The sequence below is a fragment of the Podarcis erhardii genome (genome assembly GCF_964252035.2).
Source record: "Podarcis erhardii genome assembly, chromosome: 16".
In the NCBI taxonomy this organism is placed as follows: Eukaryota; Metazoa; Chordata; class Lepidosauria; order Squamata; family Lacertidae; genus Podarcis; species Podarcis erhardii.
This window is the reverse complement of record NC_138514.1, coordinates 29,186,878-29,205,915: the sequence shown is the minus strand read 5'-3', so window position 1 is coordinate 29,205,915 and position 19,038 is coordinate 29,186,878. Positions and strand designations below refer to the sequence as shown.

The 19,038-nt window shown below is 47.4% G+C and overlaps 1 protein-coding gene and 1 long non-coding RNA gene across 5 annotated transcripts in view; one reads left to right on the top strand and one right to left on the bottom strand.

Moving 5' to 3' along the window:
• The first annotated feature begins 7,017 nt into the window (after window positions 1–7,017).
• On the top strand, window positions 7,018–9,606 carry LOC309331455. The gene is made up of 2 exons (XR_014151856.1): window positions 7,018–7,604; window positions 7,980–9,606. It is a non-coding gene; the product is annotated as an uncharacterized lncRNA (long non-coding RNA).
• Window positions 9,607–15,169: 5,563 nt separating this feature from the next.
• CLIP2 (CAP-Gly domain containing linker protein 2) overlaps window positions 15,170–19,038 on the bottom strand; it is a 77,868-nt gene continuing 73,999 nt past the window's right edge. For all 4 annotated transcript variants that reach the window (XM_081843481.1, XM_081843484.1, XM_081843483.1 and 1 more), the window contains 2 exons: window positions 18,106–18,168; window positions 15,170–16,241 (listed from right to left, as the gene is read on the bottom strand). In XM_081843481.1, coding sequence (XP_081699607.1) covers window positions 16,230–16,241; window positions 18,106–18,168 — 75 coding nt within the window. In that variant the 3' untranslated portion in view covers window positions 15,170–16,229. The remainder of the gene's footprint in view (window positions 16,242–18,105; window positions 18,169–19,038) is intronic.

Genomic DNA, 19,038 nt, shown 5'->3' with positions numbered 1-19,038 from the left:
CGATCCAGTTCTTAAATAAATAAATCTCCATTTAGATTTAAGGGGCGGCAGTGGTGGAGAAAGCAGAAGCCTGCCTTTCTAGAGTGGATAAATTACGCTCTCACACATCTCCAGTTTCTTGAGAGTAATTTGGGTTTCCACAAGTGGCTAGAGCAGTGGTGTCCAAACTATTGTCAAAGAGGGCCAGATTTGATGAAGTGAAGGGCCATGAGGGCCGACCAGAGTTGTTGAGCTTTTTTTACGATTGAAGTTGTTGAGTTGTTGTTTTTTTCAGGATTTTACCCCAGGAAATAAACTGCCACAGGGGCTGGATTAAACCGACCGGCGGACCAGATTAGGCCCCCGAAATGGACTTTGGGCATGCCTGGGCTAGAGGGTGAGTGGACAAAGGGGAGACTGATATCATTTGGAAAAGATCAGGGAGAGAGGAGAGATCCTGTCTGTTTTTTTCACCTCCAATGTGTGAATGTGATTCTTTGTGGCCTTCTGGTTCCACCTTTGCCGCATTGTACAGAGTGACACCTCCAGCCATTTCACTGCAGCGGCAAAACCTTCCAGGCTACCCCTGCCTTTTGGCATCTGGTCGGCTAGCATGAGAATAGGATGCTGGATTAGTTGGACCATTGGCCAGATCAAGCAGAAATTGATAAATGGTAGGATTCTGATTATTTGGGATGTGTAGGGAGAAATACAAGCTGCAGAGGAATTCCTGAGCCAGCCTATGCAAAAGCTAGGGCCATTAAGAAACATGACAGGACCACTGGCAATGCAAGAGAACTGTCCTCCTTGCTTGCCCTGAGGTGTGAACAGAGGCTGGGGATTTGGAAGCTTACCATGGTAACTGGGTGCGAGGCGACAGGAAAAGAGAGTTTTTAGCAGGGTGTTCTGGGAAGAAGACTGGGATCCATCTTGGGCAGGTTGGCTGAAGGCTGGCTGGGAGAGATGGCTTGGATTCCAGAGCTGCACTGCTGTGGGGGACAAACCCCTCTTGGGATGATTATGCTGTAAGATCTGGACTCCCTTCATGCAGACGGAACATGTAAACAGGTGAATAAACCAATTTGTTAAAGCTTCAACAGTCTCCACCGCGTCTCAGTTCTCCAAAGGAACACAGAGACTTTTGTAACATTATGTTGTAGTTGAGCCTTGCCTGAGCCACGAATTCTGGCATCTTCCTATTATCTTTTTCTCTGTCCTTTGGTCTACCCTTGAGTCCAGATTGGGCTTTGTCGGACGATCTGCCAATGTGATGCTGGGGAGGCAGGATTTTAAAGAGCCCTTTGCTCAATGCTGATTGGCTGAAGTGCATAAGGGGAGGAGCCTGCCAAAGCATCTTTTTGTACTGTGGTGGAAAGCAAGTGAAGGAAGCCTTCACTTCAAGGTGTGCAGGAGTGAGACACTTGCTCTGCAAGAATGTGCTCTGCAAGCAGTGCACTGGAGAGACCTTGCTGGGGCCCTGAGATCGTATTCTTATATTCTCTTGTAAGACACACTGGGGAAGGGTTTGTTTGTTTTTAATGTGGGCATAATGCTGATCAGTGCAGCACAGAGATTAGGGCAGGAGTGGCTAAGCTGTGGCTCTCTAGATTGTGTTGGACTCCAACTCCCATCAGCCCCAGCCAGCAGGAATGATGGGAGTTGGAGTCCAACGGCGTTTGGAAGGAGACAGGTTCTGAATCATAGAAGTGTAGAGTTGGAAGGGTACCCGAGGGTCATCTAGTCCAACCCCCTGCAAAGCAGGAATCTTTTTGCCCAAAGTGGGGCTCAAACCCACAACCCTAAGATTAAGAGTCTCCTGTTCTACCGACTGAGCCATTCAGAGTGTTGGACTAGGATTGGGAAGACCAAATCCAGCCACAAAGCTCACCAGATGTCCTTGGATGAAACTAACCATCAGACTAACCTTGTCTTGGGGATAAAATGGAGGGGAGACAAAACCGAAGCTTGCAGTCTTGAGTTCCCTGGAGGAAAGGCGGGCTATAATAATCTCAAATAAAAGCAAATAAACATGGTTGGTCCTTCAGCCTTTTCTGAACTCTGGGTTCAAACTCTCGTGCCCTTAGCACCAAAAGTTGTCCAGAATGTTTTTTCCCCTCAGGATCCTTGTTCATCTCCAACAAGAGATTTTCCCAAGACAGGCAGCTCGCTTTATTTTTCTTCTCCCGACACCCCACCCTGCTTCTCCCTCTCCTTCTTTCACAGCTCCCCTGGCTATTTGTAATCCCGATGCCTTATTGAGATTCAAAGGCACACTTCAGATCCTTCATCCTGTGCATAATTCTTTTTAATTAATACTTCAAACGGTTTAAATGCAAGAGCCATATTCTTTCCTCTAGCAAAGTCTGACAGCATCTCGGGTGCCCCAAAGCCTTCCTCTCACTTTTTGCTCAGAACTAAAGCTCCATATATGTGCTTTAAAAAGAAGAAAAACAACAGCAAGAGAGAGAGAGAGAGAGAGAGAGAGAGAGAGAGAGAGAGAGAGAGAGGATGCACTATAATAAGAATGGGATGTGAGGGAAAGGAGTATACACTGTCCATATTTTCACTTCATTGTTACGAAAACACAAAAAGGTGTAAAGAACACGAGGGAAGGGAGTTGGTCCACACTAAGATGTTTTGGTGCCAAGCAATTCAACATGGCACCCCTACACAAACACACATTTGTCAACACACAGGGCAATTTACATAGCCAACCTGCACAATGCCAATTGAACAAAGCTGTTCCTTTCAGAGGGGCTTGCTGCTCTGGTTCCTGTGCACTGATCCTCAACCCCTCACCATCTTCTGCCACTCTGTGAAGACTTCCTGGTTGGCTCTGTGTGTCTTTGGCTCTGGCGCCACCTGCTGTTGGCCTCCCTGCTTTCTGCCCAACCAGTCTCAATAGACACCAGCCACCACTGGGGCGATAAGGAGTCCATAACATCTAGGGAGCCACAGGTGGGCAAAGGCTGGTTTAGACCCTGCTGAGCTGAAGACTCAATATATGTCTGCAATTGCAGTGGCACTCCTAGATCAAACTGACTATGGAAAATCCTCCCAAAAGAGGTTCACTTGGTCCTTTTGGTGCTGAGAAAAGCCCTTTCAGTTTTAAGTATTTAAACTTAATAGTTTAGTGCTTTTAAAAAATATGCTCGTTTATATACTCCCATGCTGCTCATTGTCTCCCTTCTAATTTTGTGTGTGTGTGTGTGTGCAGCTTTGGTTTTAATTTTTTATGGCTTTTTACAATTGAATCGTTCAGCATCAGGAGAACGTGGGTTATGGGGCTGCATTGAAATGTAAACAAAGAAGTCTCGTCATCACCCAGAGCCAGCTGTGCTGTAGCCGATTGCACTTCTTATGCACTCTCTCTCACAGATGCAGACACAAACACCAGCCACCCAAACATGGGCGATGCATCTCCAGCTGGTGCAGAACTGAGTCACAGCACCCAATCTCATCCACATTTGGCTGATTGATTCGATCAAGCAACATACAGTATGCATTGTTTTGCTTTTTTAAAAAATAAGCAATAGCAGGAACAAAAACCCTGCAGACTGCGCCTGGCCTTCTCTGAAACTTAGGAGTGAGTCTTCTAGTCATCTTCTTCTTCTTCTTCTTCTTCTTCAGCAAACACTCGTAGCCGAGTAAGATTGTCTTCCATAAACACGGTTTTAACAATGAGTCCGTAAGTGACTGTGGAGGCCAATTCTGGATCCACACATCCTTCCACAGTGGGGACATTGGTTTCCGGAAGGGAGTTGATCACGGTGTGGATTTGTCAAGCGTGCCTTCCTCTTAGCACGTTTCTCCCTTGTGTCCTGAGTTCGAGTGTCTTCAAAGCCCATGACACCTTTGGTCAAGGCTGTTCTCCAATTGGCGCGCTCACAGGCCAGTGTTTCCCAATTGTTGGTGTTTATACTACATTTTTAAAGATTTGCCTTGAGACGGTCTTTAAACCTCTTTTGTTGACCACCAGCATTACGCTTTCCATTTTTAAGTTCGGAATAGAGTAGTTGGTTTGGAAGACAATAATTGGGCATCCGCACAACATGACCAGTCCAACGAAGTTGATGTTGAAGTCTTATAATAATCCAATAAAGAAACCTGCGTCCCCAAGCCAAACACTTTTGCACGCCCCCTCCCCAGAATGTTCACAAACATTCTTACTGCTGCGGGAAGAGGGCAAGTGGTGGGATGTGCTGCAGCGATGGTATAGGAACAGGGCATTCTGTCTGGCTGGGGGAAACTCACACAGGGTTTGAAATGTGGACAGGAGCAAAATAACAAGAAGACTCTTGGTTGGCATGGGGCAATGGACAGGGATCCTTGGCACGCTGATAGTCTATCTCTTCAGTTAATTGCTAGGCATCAATAGGCTAGGAAGAGAGGCATAGGCTGATTCTGGGAATTGGCGCATTGATCCAGAAAGTGTGGATTTCAACACATTGCCTTAAGGACCACAGCGCCACCTAGTGGTAGATCGAAGCAAGATCAGCTTCAAAATAGGAAGCAGGCTTTGGGCTGGAATCAAGATTTTGGGATTGTTCTGCACTTTGTGAGGTATTCAAAGAGAGCAAGGGCTTGGAGACAGGTCCATGCCACAGGTTGCACAGCTCCTCTGCTTTTAGGAAATGTGCTTTGTGCTGCAACTGGTTCTGCACAGAAATAGAATTGTTTTAGAGGCTGATGGTCTCTTTCTTCCAGTTTATAAGATGTTATTAATAAATTGCATTTTTTAAAAAAAAATCTAAACGAAAACAAAAGGAAAGGTGAGTTTGAAATGTAATAGGGAAGATAAGAAATGCATACTGAGAGATTAGATTGGAAAATTTTCAGACAGGATTGATGGAAGTCAAAAATTTGAATAAGATGTAAAAGTATGTTTAATTACTGTTGAAAATGATATGTTAAAAAAACTAATAAAAAATTATATACAAAAGGAAAGGGTGGGGGGAGACATACAAAGTCCTCTTCCACAGATAAATCTTATCTTGACCAACACAGAGAAAGGTGAACCTTCCCAGCTTTCACCCAACCTCCCACCCATAGCTGTCAACGTTTTCCTTTTTTTAAGGGAAATTCCCTTATTCCGAATAGGATTCCTCGCAAGAAAAGGGAAAAGTTGACAGCTATGCTCCCACCCTGGGAGATCTCCCCTTTCCCTGCCCCTCACACAGAGTCCTTCATCCATCATCTTCACCTGCATGTTAACCCTTCCTTAACCCTGAATAGAGAAGTAATACAAAAGATGGAAACAGAGCAAAAACAAGAGCAAAGAAAGAAAATAAAAGGTAGTCTTCAACAGCAGCCCCTCCCGCAACACTTTGCAGGAGCCCAGCCTGGAGGTTATTGGCTGAAAACGACCAGGTTCACTGTGCATGAGGTGCTGCAGCTGGTGTGTCAGCCTCTTCTGATGCTGTAGGTGCCCCTCTTCATTTCTCTGAATGTCCTGGGAGACTAGAAGAGAGCGGAGCCAGATGCAGCAGGAGGGGGAGACCCCCTGGCTTCTTCAGCAGCCTGCCTCATCTCTGTCTCCTGGCCCCACTCCTCTCCTGCCTCCAAGTCTGGACTGCTCTCTGCCCCAGCCTCTTCTTGCTCACTAACCCCTGTTGCCTCGTCAGCTTCCAACACCACCTTTCAGTGGTGTAGCACCATTTGCCAGGGTCCGGGGCGTGTATCAGCTCTTCACTCTCCGCACTCGCCCAGCCCTCGCTGCCGGAAACAGGCAGGGCAGGCGCAATGGGGGTTTCTGGGTAGGGGGGCTGGTTCACCCTCCCCAGATTGTGCACCCTGGGCAGCAGTCCCCTTGGGACCCCCGTGTTATGCCACTGCACCCTCTTCTCTCTCTGTCCGCTCATCATGATGCCACCACCAATCCCGGGGTTCTGAGCCTTTTTGCCCCAAATAAAGTTACCAGATTTTTTTCAGTGAATCCAGGGACACTTTTCAACTTCAATGGATTTTATATGGGGACTGATGTGTAAATCCAGGGACTGTCCCTGGGAAACAGGGATGTCTAGTAACCTTACACTGGGGGTTCCCCAGCTGGTGCCTCCCACCGTTCCTTGGCGTCCAGCCAGTCCAAGACAGTGGCTTGAACACCGTCCTGACACCCCCCATCCCAACCCCTAGCAACGTCCAGGGCTGAAGCCTAGATGCCATGGAGTGGCCATATTTGAATGGGCAGGGTGGTGGGTGCTCCAGCTTTTTGCTCATGTGTGTCGCACACCAGGTGACTTTGAGCAAGTCACTTTCTCCGAACTCATTTCGCCTCCCAAGATAGCCAAGGGTTTAACACATGGGTAGGCAAACTAGGGCCCGGGGGCCGGATGCGGCCCAATTGCCTTCTACACCCAGCCTGTGGACGGTCCGGGAATCAGCGTGTTTTTACATGAGTAGAATGTGTCCTTTTATTTAAAATGCATCTCTGGGTTATTTGTGGGGCATAGGAATTCATTCATACCCCCCCCAAAAAAATAGTCTGGCCCCCCACAAGGTCTGAGGGACCCCTGCTGAAAAGGTTTGTTGACCCCTGGTCTAACACACCACCTAGATCTCCTTGAAGCATGGGCAGGATCCAAAACACAGTAACCATGCAGTGGTTAAAAGGTGAGACTAGTTGGAGATATGGAGGAGATGTTAGATTTTGTTTTCATTTTAACGGCACCTACTTCACGCTTCTCAAACTGATACGCGGACCGAAACACAGCGATCCTTCAAAATCTGCCCTTCTCCAAATTTGGTGCCGCAGCTCTCCAACCAATGCTGGAAAATGCATTCCATAAAGTGAAGTGTGCATAACCATCCACACTGAAGACAGCACCCAAAGATGCATTATATCTGGGGGAAATTGTTTGCAAAATATGTATATCGGTCAAAACTGAATACCAAAAGTGTGTTTGTTATAAGTAATTGGTGCTAAAATTCCAATGAATTTTCATGAGGAGATATATATACACACACACACACACACACAGACAGACAGACAGACACACACACACACACACACACACACACACACATATATTTAGATTTGCAAATTGCTGAGGATGTGGAGGTCTGAATTTAAGACAGGTAAAATGAGAAACCTAGAAAGCTGCAGTTGACAGATTCGTTGATAGAGCCAACCAGTGAAAACAACTTGCTGGGCTGAGCTTTGTTGCTATGCCGTTGGTTTCCTCAATTATTTCTGATCAGAGATTAAAGAAGCAGCGCTCCTGCAGGTGGGCTGTTTACTCAGCATTTGTCCTGATTTGCATGCACAATGCAGCAATTAGATGATGCCTGGTCTTTATCAAACCTTCGTTTTGATTGTTTGCAGGGCAGTTATGTGACCGGGAGCATTTGTCCTCGATTATTCCGATGACATTGTTCAGTGGCTAAATGGTCTTTCCATTCATCATTTGTTCATCCCACACTTTTCAATACATTTCTCCCTATCGCTTTCCAAACCACAATAAAATAAAATAAACAACTTAAAAAGAACAACTGCTTTGATCCACTTCAGTTGCACAGACTTACAAAGTTCCAATGTGTGTTTGGATCTCTCCTGCAAAATACTGATGGTATGGAGGTCTTGGGACTTTAGCAGAATGGCCATTTCTTCTACCATGCCATAAAAGGTAAAGGGACCCCTGACCATTAGGTCCAGTCGTGACCGACTCTGGGGTTGCGGCGCTCATCTCGCTTTATTGGCCAAAGGAGCTGGCGTTTGTCCACAGACAGCTTCCGGGTCATGTGGCCAGAATGACTAAGCCGCTTCTGGCGAACCAGAGCAGCGCATGGAAACGCCGTTTACCTTCCCACCAGAGTGGTACCTATTTATCTACTTGCACTTTGACGTGCTTTCGAACTGCTAGGTTGGCAGGAGCAACGACCGAGCGACGGGAGCTCACCCCATCGCGGGGATTCGAACTGCCGACCTTCTGATCGGCAAGCCCTAGGCTCAGTGGTTTAACCCACAGCGCCACCCGTGTCCCTCTACCATGCCATATTAGGGAGTAAAACAGGAGTTTGGAAAGGAGCATAGAGCTGGAAGGGACCATCACGGTCATCTAGTCCAACCCCCTGCAATGCAGGAATTTTTTTTTTTTTACCCAATGCCGGGCTTGAACGTACAACCCTGGGATTAAGAGTCTCGTGCTCTGCCAACTGAGCTGTCCCAGAGCTTCTTCAAGGAAATATAGGTCAAGGCAGTGGGAAAAACTTCTCCTGGGTCAGAGAAAAAGATAGCCACCCAGTGGAAGTTTGGAAAGGTATAGAATTGGGTCAGGAAGGAGGAAGTGCTTTGAATTTTAACCTACTTTCTCTTTATAAGTGTTTTTAAAAGTCTAATACATTTCAAGAATTCAGCTCATTTTCTAATGTCCATCTGTGCAACTCCTTCCTGTTTTGTGTCATCTTAGAGAAGGGACCACAGGGAAAACAGGGGGGCTTCTCTTCCGCAACAAATTTTATTGGTTTAGTATGAGCTCATCACACTTTAGCAGGCCTGTCGCAGGGCCTGCGATACATGAATACATAATCTGTAGAAGTAGTTACACTTAATAGACTCCCATCTGTAAAGCTTTTGTACAGAGAGGGGGAAAAAGGAAAAGGAAAAAATTAAGCCGATAACAAAATAGGACATTAGCTGTCAAACTGATTTTTCTTTCTCTAACAAAATTCGATAGCCAAAAAAGTGACTAAAACTACAAAATTGGAATACATACCACAAGGGTAAAAGGTTATCCGTATTTTAATTTATTTGTACATCTAGTATCGGCTTAATTCTGGCCCTGCTCAGAAGGCCGACAAGTTGCCTTTGTTCGTTTAGTGGATTTATTAAGAGATCCGTAACAGATTTAAGTGCTGACTTGCTGGAAAGCTTTCCATTAGGACTTGTGTTGGTACCTCAGGTTTTGTCTTGGTGTGAAGTTGACAACATGCATATATTTGGTTGGCATCCTCAACTAAAGGGAGAGGACCAGGAAGGGTGGTGAGTCACGGGCACCTCTTTGCAACCTGGCTTTGCAATTTGGCTTTCGGGGTGTAGCGTTGCGCCTTAATGAAAGGAGACAACACACAGCTTTGGCTCTGAATGTGTTCTAAGTGTTTTCGCCAAACACGTGCCTTCTAGGAGGTTGGAAGTTGTGGTTCAAAGCAATCTGGAAAGCACCAAGCTCGGCAAAGCCGGGTTCACAGAGTCCTCCCTATAAGTCATAGAATCAGAGTTGGAAGGGACCCTGAGGATCATCTAGTCCAACTCCCACAATGCAGCTGTCCTATATGAAGATCGAACCTGCAACCTTGGTGTTGCCAGCACCATGTGCTAACCGACTGAGCTATCCAGTCCTCTTGATCCTTACAGAGAAAATAATTTGGCCTTCTAGAGCAGGGTTTCCCAAACTCGGGTCTTCAGCTGTTTTTGGACTACAATTCCCATCATCCCTGACCACTGGTCCTGCTAGCTAGGGATGATGGGAGTTGTAGTCTAAAAAAAACACAGCTGGAGACCAAAGTTTGGGAAACCCTGCTCTAGATTCTCGACAGGGTGGGTGTCCCTTCCTTCACCCTGGCCTTATATTTTGATTCTTGCACTCACAGATCCCTAAGGCTTTCCCTGCTCATGCAGCAAAATGGCTGGGGAAAAATAAATTAAGCGTTACATCCCGTTTTGAATTTATTCAGGTCCCTCTTTCAGCTCCTGATGAAGAGGGTGTGTCCACCACAGGTGAGCAGATACTGGCCCTGTGTACGAAAATATCTTTGGGGCGGGGGAATGATCCAGGGAAGCAGACCCTCTGACCCTCCAGATGTTGTTGGACCTGAAGCAACCATCAGCCCCAGCCAGCATGGCCAATGGGAGTTGTAGTCCATAAACATCTGGGAAGGGGCACAGAGGTTCCCTACCCTTGGTCTAGAACAGATTTGCACAGCGCTTTGTTTCTAGGGGGGGAAAGGTGCCGGTACTCTGGGAATGAGGCCTTCAGAACTTGGGTGGGAAGCGTGAGCTGTCCTTGGAATGGGGCTTCCCCCAAAAAGGCCCTGTGGATAAATCCATCAGAAAGCACAGAGAAGTGGCATAAATGGGGGAGATGATAGAGAAGAATTTACATCTGTTTCTGCCCATCCATAAATAGAATAGAAGCAATTCATCCAAACAAAACTGAGAAGCAACACGGGGTGCTTTGTCAGAGGTCCACTTGAAGACCAATGAAGACCAAACTCAAACCATTCATTTCAGCACTAAGACACCACTTTGATTGGTCATGGCTTCCCCGCAAAGAATTTTGGGAACTCTGGCTTGTTGTGGGTGCTGAGAGTTCCTTAGTCTCCTCACAGAGCTACAAATCCCCTCAAAGTGGTTTAAGCAACTGATCCCTCACTTCCCAAGGAACTCTGGGAATGGTGTATCTCTCTGTGGGGAATTGTAGCTCCATGAGGAGAATAAGGGCCCCCCCAACAACTCTCAGAACCTATAACAAAAGTTCCCATGTTATTCTGAACCAAGATCTCACAGAAGTTATATTTGAGTCGTTTCCCCCCATCTTGGTGCCCTCCAGAAGTTTTGAACCACAACTCTACAAAACTAGCTGGGGCTGATGGGAGTTGGCAGAGTCCAATAACATATTGAGGGCACCAGGTTTGCAAAGGCAGTTCTGGTCATTTTGGTCAACTGTTTTGGTCAGCTATTCTTACCAAACCATGCCTTGACGCACAAACGTTTGGCAAGAATACCTCAAAACAGCAGAGGAAAAATACAGATGATGTTTCCTCACACCCTTTCTTCCTAATACTGCAGGCATTGGCACAGTGTAGATTTGGGAGTATAGACAACACAGTGCCCTCCAGATGTTCGACTGCAACTCCCATCATTCCTGAGCATTGGCTATGCTGGCTGGGGCTGATGGGATATGGAGTCCAACAATAGCTGGAGGGCAACAGGTTGGCTATCCGTGCTCTTATCGTAGAAAACAGCAGTGTTGCCTGGGCAAGAAATTCTGCTGTGCTCCCTCAGGCATTCCTTACTGGGATCCTCAAAAGAGGCCCACGTTACGTGATGCTGGTACGCTCACTTTGTGTAGCACCTCTAGATGAGTTCCATCAGAAGAACCATGAAGTTGCTAGGTCCACAGATGGAGAACCTGTGGCCTTCTGAACAAATCCACATCATCCCCAGCTAGCATAACCAACAGCCAGAGATGATGGGAGCTGCAATCCACCAAACTCTGGAGGACCATAGGTTCTTCTCCTCTGTGGATGACCAGGCCCTCCAACCCTGCCAGCCAAGATGTCCCTCCACAGCGATTCCCAGAAACTGCTTCTTCACCTGGAGTCTCATGCTCCCCATCGCTGGATGGCCAAGGCAGACAATGAGTCTAGGGGTGAAATAAGGTAGAGGGGACTGAGAAAGAGCCTTCAGTCCATGACTCCTGGCAGGGTCTGAGAAGATAAGTCTGTAGAAAAAGCCTTGTTTGCATTCCAGGCTTAGGGCTTCTCCACATTTCCTATTGCCCTGAGCCCTGAGTCGGAGAGGGCTACTGATTTAGAGCTCTGCGCACTTCTGAAACTCTGGCCTTGCATTGCTCCACGCTGCTTCTCCTGGAGGTCAAGAGAGGAGCCCTGGAGAACCCATCAGGGAAGGTATTTCCCTGCGCAGATCTAAGGAGCTGTTAGGGACACGGAACTGAACCGCCAGGTGTTGTGAACTGACTGCATTAGGAACAAATCTGCAACAAGGAGTCCACTTGCCCCCCAAAAGCATCCAGAAATATTTTAGTGGTTAGTGACGTACCTGAAAGAAACAAAGTCAAGTTGCTTTAAAAGGGGGGGGGGTGTAAATAAAGAGCTGGGACAAAAAGCAGCAACGATGGGGAGAAGAGGGGTCAAGCCAAGCATAGGCAAACTCAGCCCTCCAGATGTTTTGGAACTACAACTCCCATGATCCCTAGCTAACTGATTCCCTAGCTGCTGATTCTTCTAGACCTGTCAGCAGCCTTCGACATGGTCGATCACGAACTCCTAGACCACCGCCTTGCCGACGTGGGGATCCAGGGCACAGTCCTTCAATGGCTGCGCTCGTTTCTCTCTGGTCGGGGACAGAGGGTGGCGCTTGGGGGGGAATTGTCATCCCGCCACTCCTTGGTGTGTGGTGTGCCCCAGGGTGCAATACTCTCCCCGATGCTTTTTAACATCTTTATGCGCCCCCTCGCCCAGCTTGTCCGGAGTTTTGGGCTGGGCTGCCATCAGTATGCTGATGACACCCAACTCTATCTGTTGATGGACGGCCACCCGGACTCGGCCCCAGACACACTGATCAGATGCTTGGAGGCTGTGGCTGGATGGTTTCGTGGGAGCCGGTTGAAGTTAAATCCTTCGAAGACAGAGGTCCTCTGGCTGGGACGGGACGACTTGGGACTGAGGGGGCAACTCCCATCTCTTGCGGGGGTGCAATTAGTGCCAGCACCGTCCGTTAAGAGTTTGGGTGTAATCTTCGATACCTCCCTCTCTATGGAGGCGCAGATTGCAGCTATAACAAAGGCGGCATTTTTTCATCTCCGCCAAGCTAAGCAGTTGGCTCCTTACCTCTCTCGCCCTGACCTAGCCACTGTGATCCACGCGACGGTCACCTCCAGACTGGATTATTGTAACTCGCTCTACGTGGGGCTGCCCTTGAGACTGACCCAGAAACTCCAACGGGTGCAGAATGCCGCAGCGAGACTCCTTACGGGGTCTTCGCTTAGAGATCACATTCATCCGGTGCTATACAAGCTGCACTGGCTCCCGGTGGAGTACAGGATCAGGTTTAAGGTGCTGGTTTTAACCTTCAAAGCCCTATACGGCCTAGGGCCCTCGTACCTACGGGACCGCCTCTCCTGGTATGCCCCACAGAGGAACTTACGGTCTTCAAATAAAAACACCTTGAAGGTCCCAAGCCACAGAGAGGTTAGGCTGGCCTCAACCAGAGCCAGGGCTTTTTCGGCTGCGGCTCCAACCTGGTGGAACGCTCTGTCACAAGAGACAAGGGCCCTGCAGGACTTGACATCTTTCCGCAGGGCCTGCAAGACAGAGCTGTTCCACCTGGCCTTTTGTTAGGGCGCAGCCTGACTCCCTCCTTTGGCAATCTTTTCAAGACTTTAGCTTATGGTTGCCATTAATTTTGTTTTTAACTCATTTTTATAATGTTTTATAATGTTGTATTGTTTTAGTGTTGTTAGCCGCCCTGAGCCCGGCTTCGGCTGGGGAGGGCGGGATATAAATAAAATTTATTATTATTATTATTATTATTAACAGGACCAGTGGTCGGGGGTGATGGGAGTTGTAGTCCCAAAACATCTGGAGTGCTGAGTTTGCCTATGCCTGGGTCAAGCTGTTGTGGCAGGACCGCGTTGACATCAACAAACTAGATTAGGAGCTGCGGTGGCATGCTTTTGGCCGATGAGCTCAGCCTGTAATCCATTGGGGAGGAGGGACACTGTTGGCTTGCTATGTTTCTGAGTCGAAATAAATCTTCTTCTTTTTTAAAATTGTCCAGTAGCATCTTAGAGACCAACTAAGTTTGTTCTGAGTATAAGCTTTCGTGCGCATGCACACTTCTTCAGATACCACACGAAAAGCTTATACCCAGAAAAAACTTAGTTGGTCTCTAGGTACTACCAGACAATTTTTTTTAATTTTTTTATTTATTTTGACTGTGTCAGACCAACACGACTACCTACCAGAATCTAGAATCATGTTTCTGATTTATAGGAGCCTTTCATTCCGGGTGCTAGAGGTGCCAGCCCTGCTGGGTTTTAAGTAACACCCACACTTGTTGAACAGGCAGACAAAATCTTCCCTTGAACTGGTCCAGGGATGGGCAACGCCACAACACCCCAAAATTCATCCGATCGTGACTCCTTTCGGTTGCAGCCAGCATGGAGAGTCCAATGGCATGCCCCCGCCCCCCGCCCACAGCACCCTGGCTTGCTACTCTTTTCGATTCCTTGGCTTGGGACAGAGGTTCTGAATGGTGGCAGTGACTACAGGCACATCTGCCTCACAACTACTCTCTGATTTGCCAGATTCCGGTGGTCAGGCTGAGAAAAAGCCACATGAACCTAATACCAGTAGGGAAGGGGTGGTGGTGGTGGAAATGCTCACCCAAACCATTTTTAGAGCTCACAGGGTCTCGAGTTCAAGTTATATTCAGGGGACAGGGGCAACTGTGTCTTGGAGGCCTCTTCCTATCCCTTACTTTAAGCCCAGACGTTGTCTATTTCTGGCACCATTCCCTATATTGCTTTTTTCTAATACTGAGGTCAATCTCTCTGCGAGTGGGGAGAGATAGAAACAATTTGTAACACAAAATGCACATGCTTCATGTCCGGATATTCCAGACTCTGTTTATAAGCCGAGACATGCATGGGCTTCATGTATTCCCTTTGCATGAGGCCACCGCATCGACTACAACTTTCCATTGCATCCTAGCCGGGAAACTGTGTTTCATGGCTTCCAAACAGCTCAGGATCTGGAAGCCAACTCTAAAACAGGATTTCATGTTCTGGCATGTCTGGAAGCCATTAACCATGGTTTCCTGGTTTGGACGTAACGGGAAACTATGGCCAACTGTGGCTTCTTGGTTTGCTTTCCCTGCTCAAAGAGAGGAGCACGAAACTGGTGCAGATCTCAGCTTATCGTGGCAAGATTTGATCCCGCGAACGTTGCCACAAAATCGCAAGCCTTTGGGGAGGAAAAACAAGACACCGCCAAACTCACCCCAGCATTCATGTGTTAGAAAAACCACACACACACTTTCCAACTTGCAGATTAATCTCTGTGGCCCAGTTTATACACACGGAGAATCCAGCGGTAATACTTGACCTGGACTGTGCTTCTACAGCAGGCCTGGGGGAGCTTGGGCGCTGCCTGTACTGCCGGACTCCAACTCCCATCAGCCCTAGCCAGCATGGTCAGTGGTCCAGGATGATGGGAGTTGTAGTCCAACACTATCCGGGGAGCCACAGGCTTCCCAAGCCTCTTCTAAAATCTACAGGGTGGGCATTTGAAATGCTGCTCTTATGGAGAAGGGCTGGGTGGTGGAGAGTATGGCAGGGAGAAGATTAGGTTGAACCCCTCTCACTGCTAGCTTTCTACATGCGAGGAGATGCAATTTTTGTTGGTTTTAGGCAGACACACCAAGCTGCCAAAAAGCAGTACAGCTCAAGACAATAAGAGAGTGTTTTATTTCTTGATTCCACCAAGTGTATAAACTGGACCTGTGTTGTGGGGGGGAGCAATGCAAACCCTCCTTCTGACTACTGGGAAAACCATCTCAGAACTTCAAAAGCAAACTGGGTGAAGCGACAGAGAACTAAACAGGGAGACCGAGCCATCTTCAGAGTTTTGCAGAGTTCACCACCATAGCAATCCCACCCACCAGCAACTCATGTAGAGAGCTCTCCAAGCAGGCAAGATGCCCAAACTACACCGGGAGTGGGTGGGGCAAGCAAAGATCTGCGCATCCCTCACCACTTCCATAAATTCCAAATTACCAAATGACTCCACAGTTACCAAAGTTAAAATAAGTTACGAGAAAGGTCCACCTGCACATCTATATCCCACATTATTAAGAGCAGGGTCTCCACATTCTGGAGCTTGAGAGAGAGAGAGAGAGTCTCTATTCTGCAGGCCATGGAGGTATCTCGCCCTTCCGCCTTCGACGGCCGACATCCTGGGATGGAGAGTTGCCGCTGTTTTGCTGACCTGCCAAGCGTTTGGACAGAAAAGGGAGGAGCCTCCGTCTTGGGGGCGGGGGCCGAGGGGGAGCAGAACGCCAAGGGCATTTGAGTGTATCGGGAAGTCGCTAAGGAGGTTGCGGGCATCTCCCACCAGGCCGCTGGAACGAGAAGTTTCTGCCAGCCAATGCAGCAGGGTGTTAACACCCCCACCCCCCAAAAAATATACTGGCACAAGGTGACCAAGGCCAATAAAAACAGTCACTGGACGCTGCAACTGGCGGCAGAGGAATCCAGCTGCGGACACACAGCTGCTGCACCGCTCTCTTCGGAAACCAGGCCCAGCTTGGAAATTATGAACCGATGTGCCTACGAGAACGCGCTATGAACGCAGACCTGTCCATAGAGCGGAAATACTGAAAATAATCTTAGGTGGTGTTTTAAGCTGGGAGAGGGGCTTGGAGGGGGCGGAGGGCGACGTCTCTTGCCCGGCCTCTTCTCAGGAGCAAATCCTGGCATCATAGAGTCCTCTCCACCTCCGTTCCTTCATCAGTGCTTCTCCTGAAAGAAAGGAAGGCAGTCTGTTTGTTATTGATTTCATTTTACGGGAAGCCGTTTTCACAGGCTGCTTGACGACAATTGTCTCTAAGCTGGCTGCGACATCCCAGAGAACGGATCTGACCATGTCTACAATTGACGCCGATATCTCATCCGAGGGGCTCTGCCCTCTGAAAACAAAAATTGTGTTTATGTAAAACAGGATCGGCATTAGTTAGAACAGCGGTTCCCAAACCCTGCCCCTTCCCCATGGACCTCTTGAAAATTGCAGAGGGTCTTGGAAGACCACTTAATTTATTTTCTGCCCATTGTAGAAGAAGAAGAAGAAGAGAAGAGTTTGGATTTGATATCCCGCCTTTCACTCCCTTTAAGGAGTCTCAAAGCGGCTAACATTCTCCTTTCCCTTCCTCCCCGACAACACTCTGTGAGGTGAGTGGGGCTGAGAGACTTCAGAGAAGTGTGACTGGCCCAAGGTCACCCAGCAGCTGCATGTGGAGGAGCGGAGACGCGAACCCGGTTCCCCAGATTACGAGACTACCGCTCTTAACCACTACATCACACTGGCTCCACTATAGCCACTATAACTAATGTGCTGTGCTAGATGCTGTGCGGCATCTGTGTTTCAGTTTGAATTCTGAAAGGTCAAACGTAATACGATAAATGGAACGACACCGTCTCTGAGAACGTGCAGATTAATCACTGAATCCCACCTCCTCACACACATAGAAAGCTGCCTCCAAACACTTGGTTTAGCCTAGGTGTTTTAGCCAAAGAGCTGGATCAGTCTCCTTCCATTCAGAAAAACAAAAATTCCCCTTGATGTCGTGAGGTTTGGGACTGGGCAAGGAAGTGGACAGTACTCCACAGAAGTTGAGCCAGACAGAGGGCCTTCTCGGTAGTGGCCCCCTCCCTGTGGAACGCCCTCCCATCAGATGTGAAGGAAATAAGCAGCTATCTTGTCTTTAAAAGACATCCGAAGGCAGCCCTGTTTAGGGAAGTTTATAATATTTAATGCTGTATTGTTTTTAACACTCGATTGGGAGCCGCCCAGAGTGGCTGGGGAAACTCAGCCAGATGGGTGGGGTATAAATAAATTATTATTATTATTATTATTATTATTATGCACGCAAGCTCTATTTTGCACCGTTGCCTCCACTTCCTTGGAGATGGAGACAAGGTCAACAGAGCCACCTGTTGCCTGGTTTATTCCCAAGTGCCTCCCCAGAAGAGCTCACTTCTGTGCTGACAAGGGAAGACGTCTGAGTCACAGCAGGTGAGATGGCAGGTGGGCAATTCCTTCCCATGAATCCAGCTCCCCACCTCCCAGGCTGCTGGGAGTCTCCCCAGGATCGGATTCTTCCCGGGGTCCAGAACCCCATGCCCCAATTCCACAATCTCCTCCTCCTCTGACACCCTCTCCACAACACCTCCATGAGGCTCATGAAGGTATCGTTCGAAAGGTTCTGCCAAATGCTGGAAAGGTCAATGCAATCCTTTAAAAAAAAATATGACATAACATCTACCCCCCTTTTCCTCCAGACAGTTCAATAGCAGTGAAAACGGTTCTTTCCGCTCCCCATTTCATCCTCGTAGGAACCCTGTAAGGTTGGTTAGGGTAACGGACAGTGACCCAGTCACCCAGCAAGCATCATGGCCGAGCGGGGAATTTGAAGGCCAGCCTCTCAGGCCCTAGGCCTGACCCACAAGCCAACAGGCCGCACAGACCCTCTTAACTCTTCTTCTAACTTCCCCTGCCCCTAAACTAGTGCTATTATGCTCATTGTGTGAGTAAATTGCAGCAGGTATTTTTTTAAAAAGCAGAGCAAACCAAGGAAGCCATGCGGGAGAGATGATTCAAATCACCCACCTCTTGTTTGTTAGATTTTTCCTGTTGGTGGATTCCATTAGCAGATCCGGAATTCCCAATAGTCTAAAATGAAAAGAGGGGGTGGAAAAAGTGGTGGAAAGAGGTGGTGTATTAGCTAAGTTGGATGCACAGCAATCAGAAGGCACATCAAAAATAGCCAAAGAACAATGAAAGCCAGTGATTTTATGTACTGCAAAAATCCAGATGTGAGATGATTAAAGAGAAAAGCATTAAAGCTTTTTTTTTTGGGGGGGGGGGATTGCATAAGCTAAAGACATGGCAATCTTCCCCTTTACAGAAAGAGGCGCAACTGAAACAGCCTGTGGCTACAGTGACAAGAGAATCTGCCTGGGAAATGATATATTGAAAAGAATGTTTAAAATATCGTTTGTAAAAGACAACATCCCAGAAGCTTTTCTTTTGGGAATTATTGGGACAGAACCACCTAAACTGTATAGAAACTTATTCATGTATGCAACAACAGCGGAAAGAATGTTACTCGCCCCCAAAATGGCAATAAGCAGAAGTCCCAGCAAAGGAAGAATGGATACAAAAACTTATGGAATATGCAGAAATGGCAAAACTTACCAGAAGAATAAGAAATCAAGATTACAAACTTTTTTATATAAAAGAATGGAAATAGTTTATTGAGTATTTGCAGATAAATTGTAAACAGGTAAGAACATTGGCAGGATTATGGTAATAACCTGCAGTTTTGTAAGAGTGTATATTTAAAGTCGAGCAAATTAAGTTTGGATATGCAGAAGGCATTAAAAATAAACTTAAGGAACCGCAGAAAGAGAGGGAAGGAAGTCAAGTTTTGAAATGTTAAAAATGATTGCAAAATTAGTGAAATGTATAAACCTGAAAAGCATAAATAAAATTTAAAAAAAGAAAAGAGAGAGAATCTGTCTGGTGGGGAGAACAGAGAGT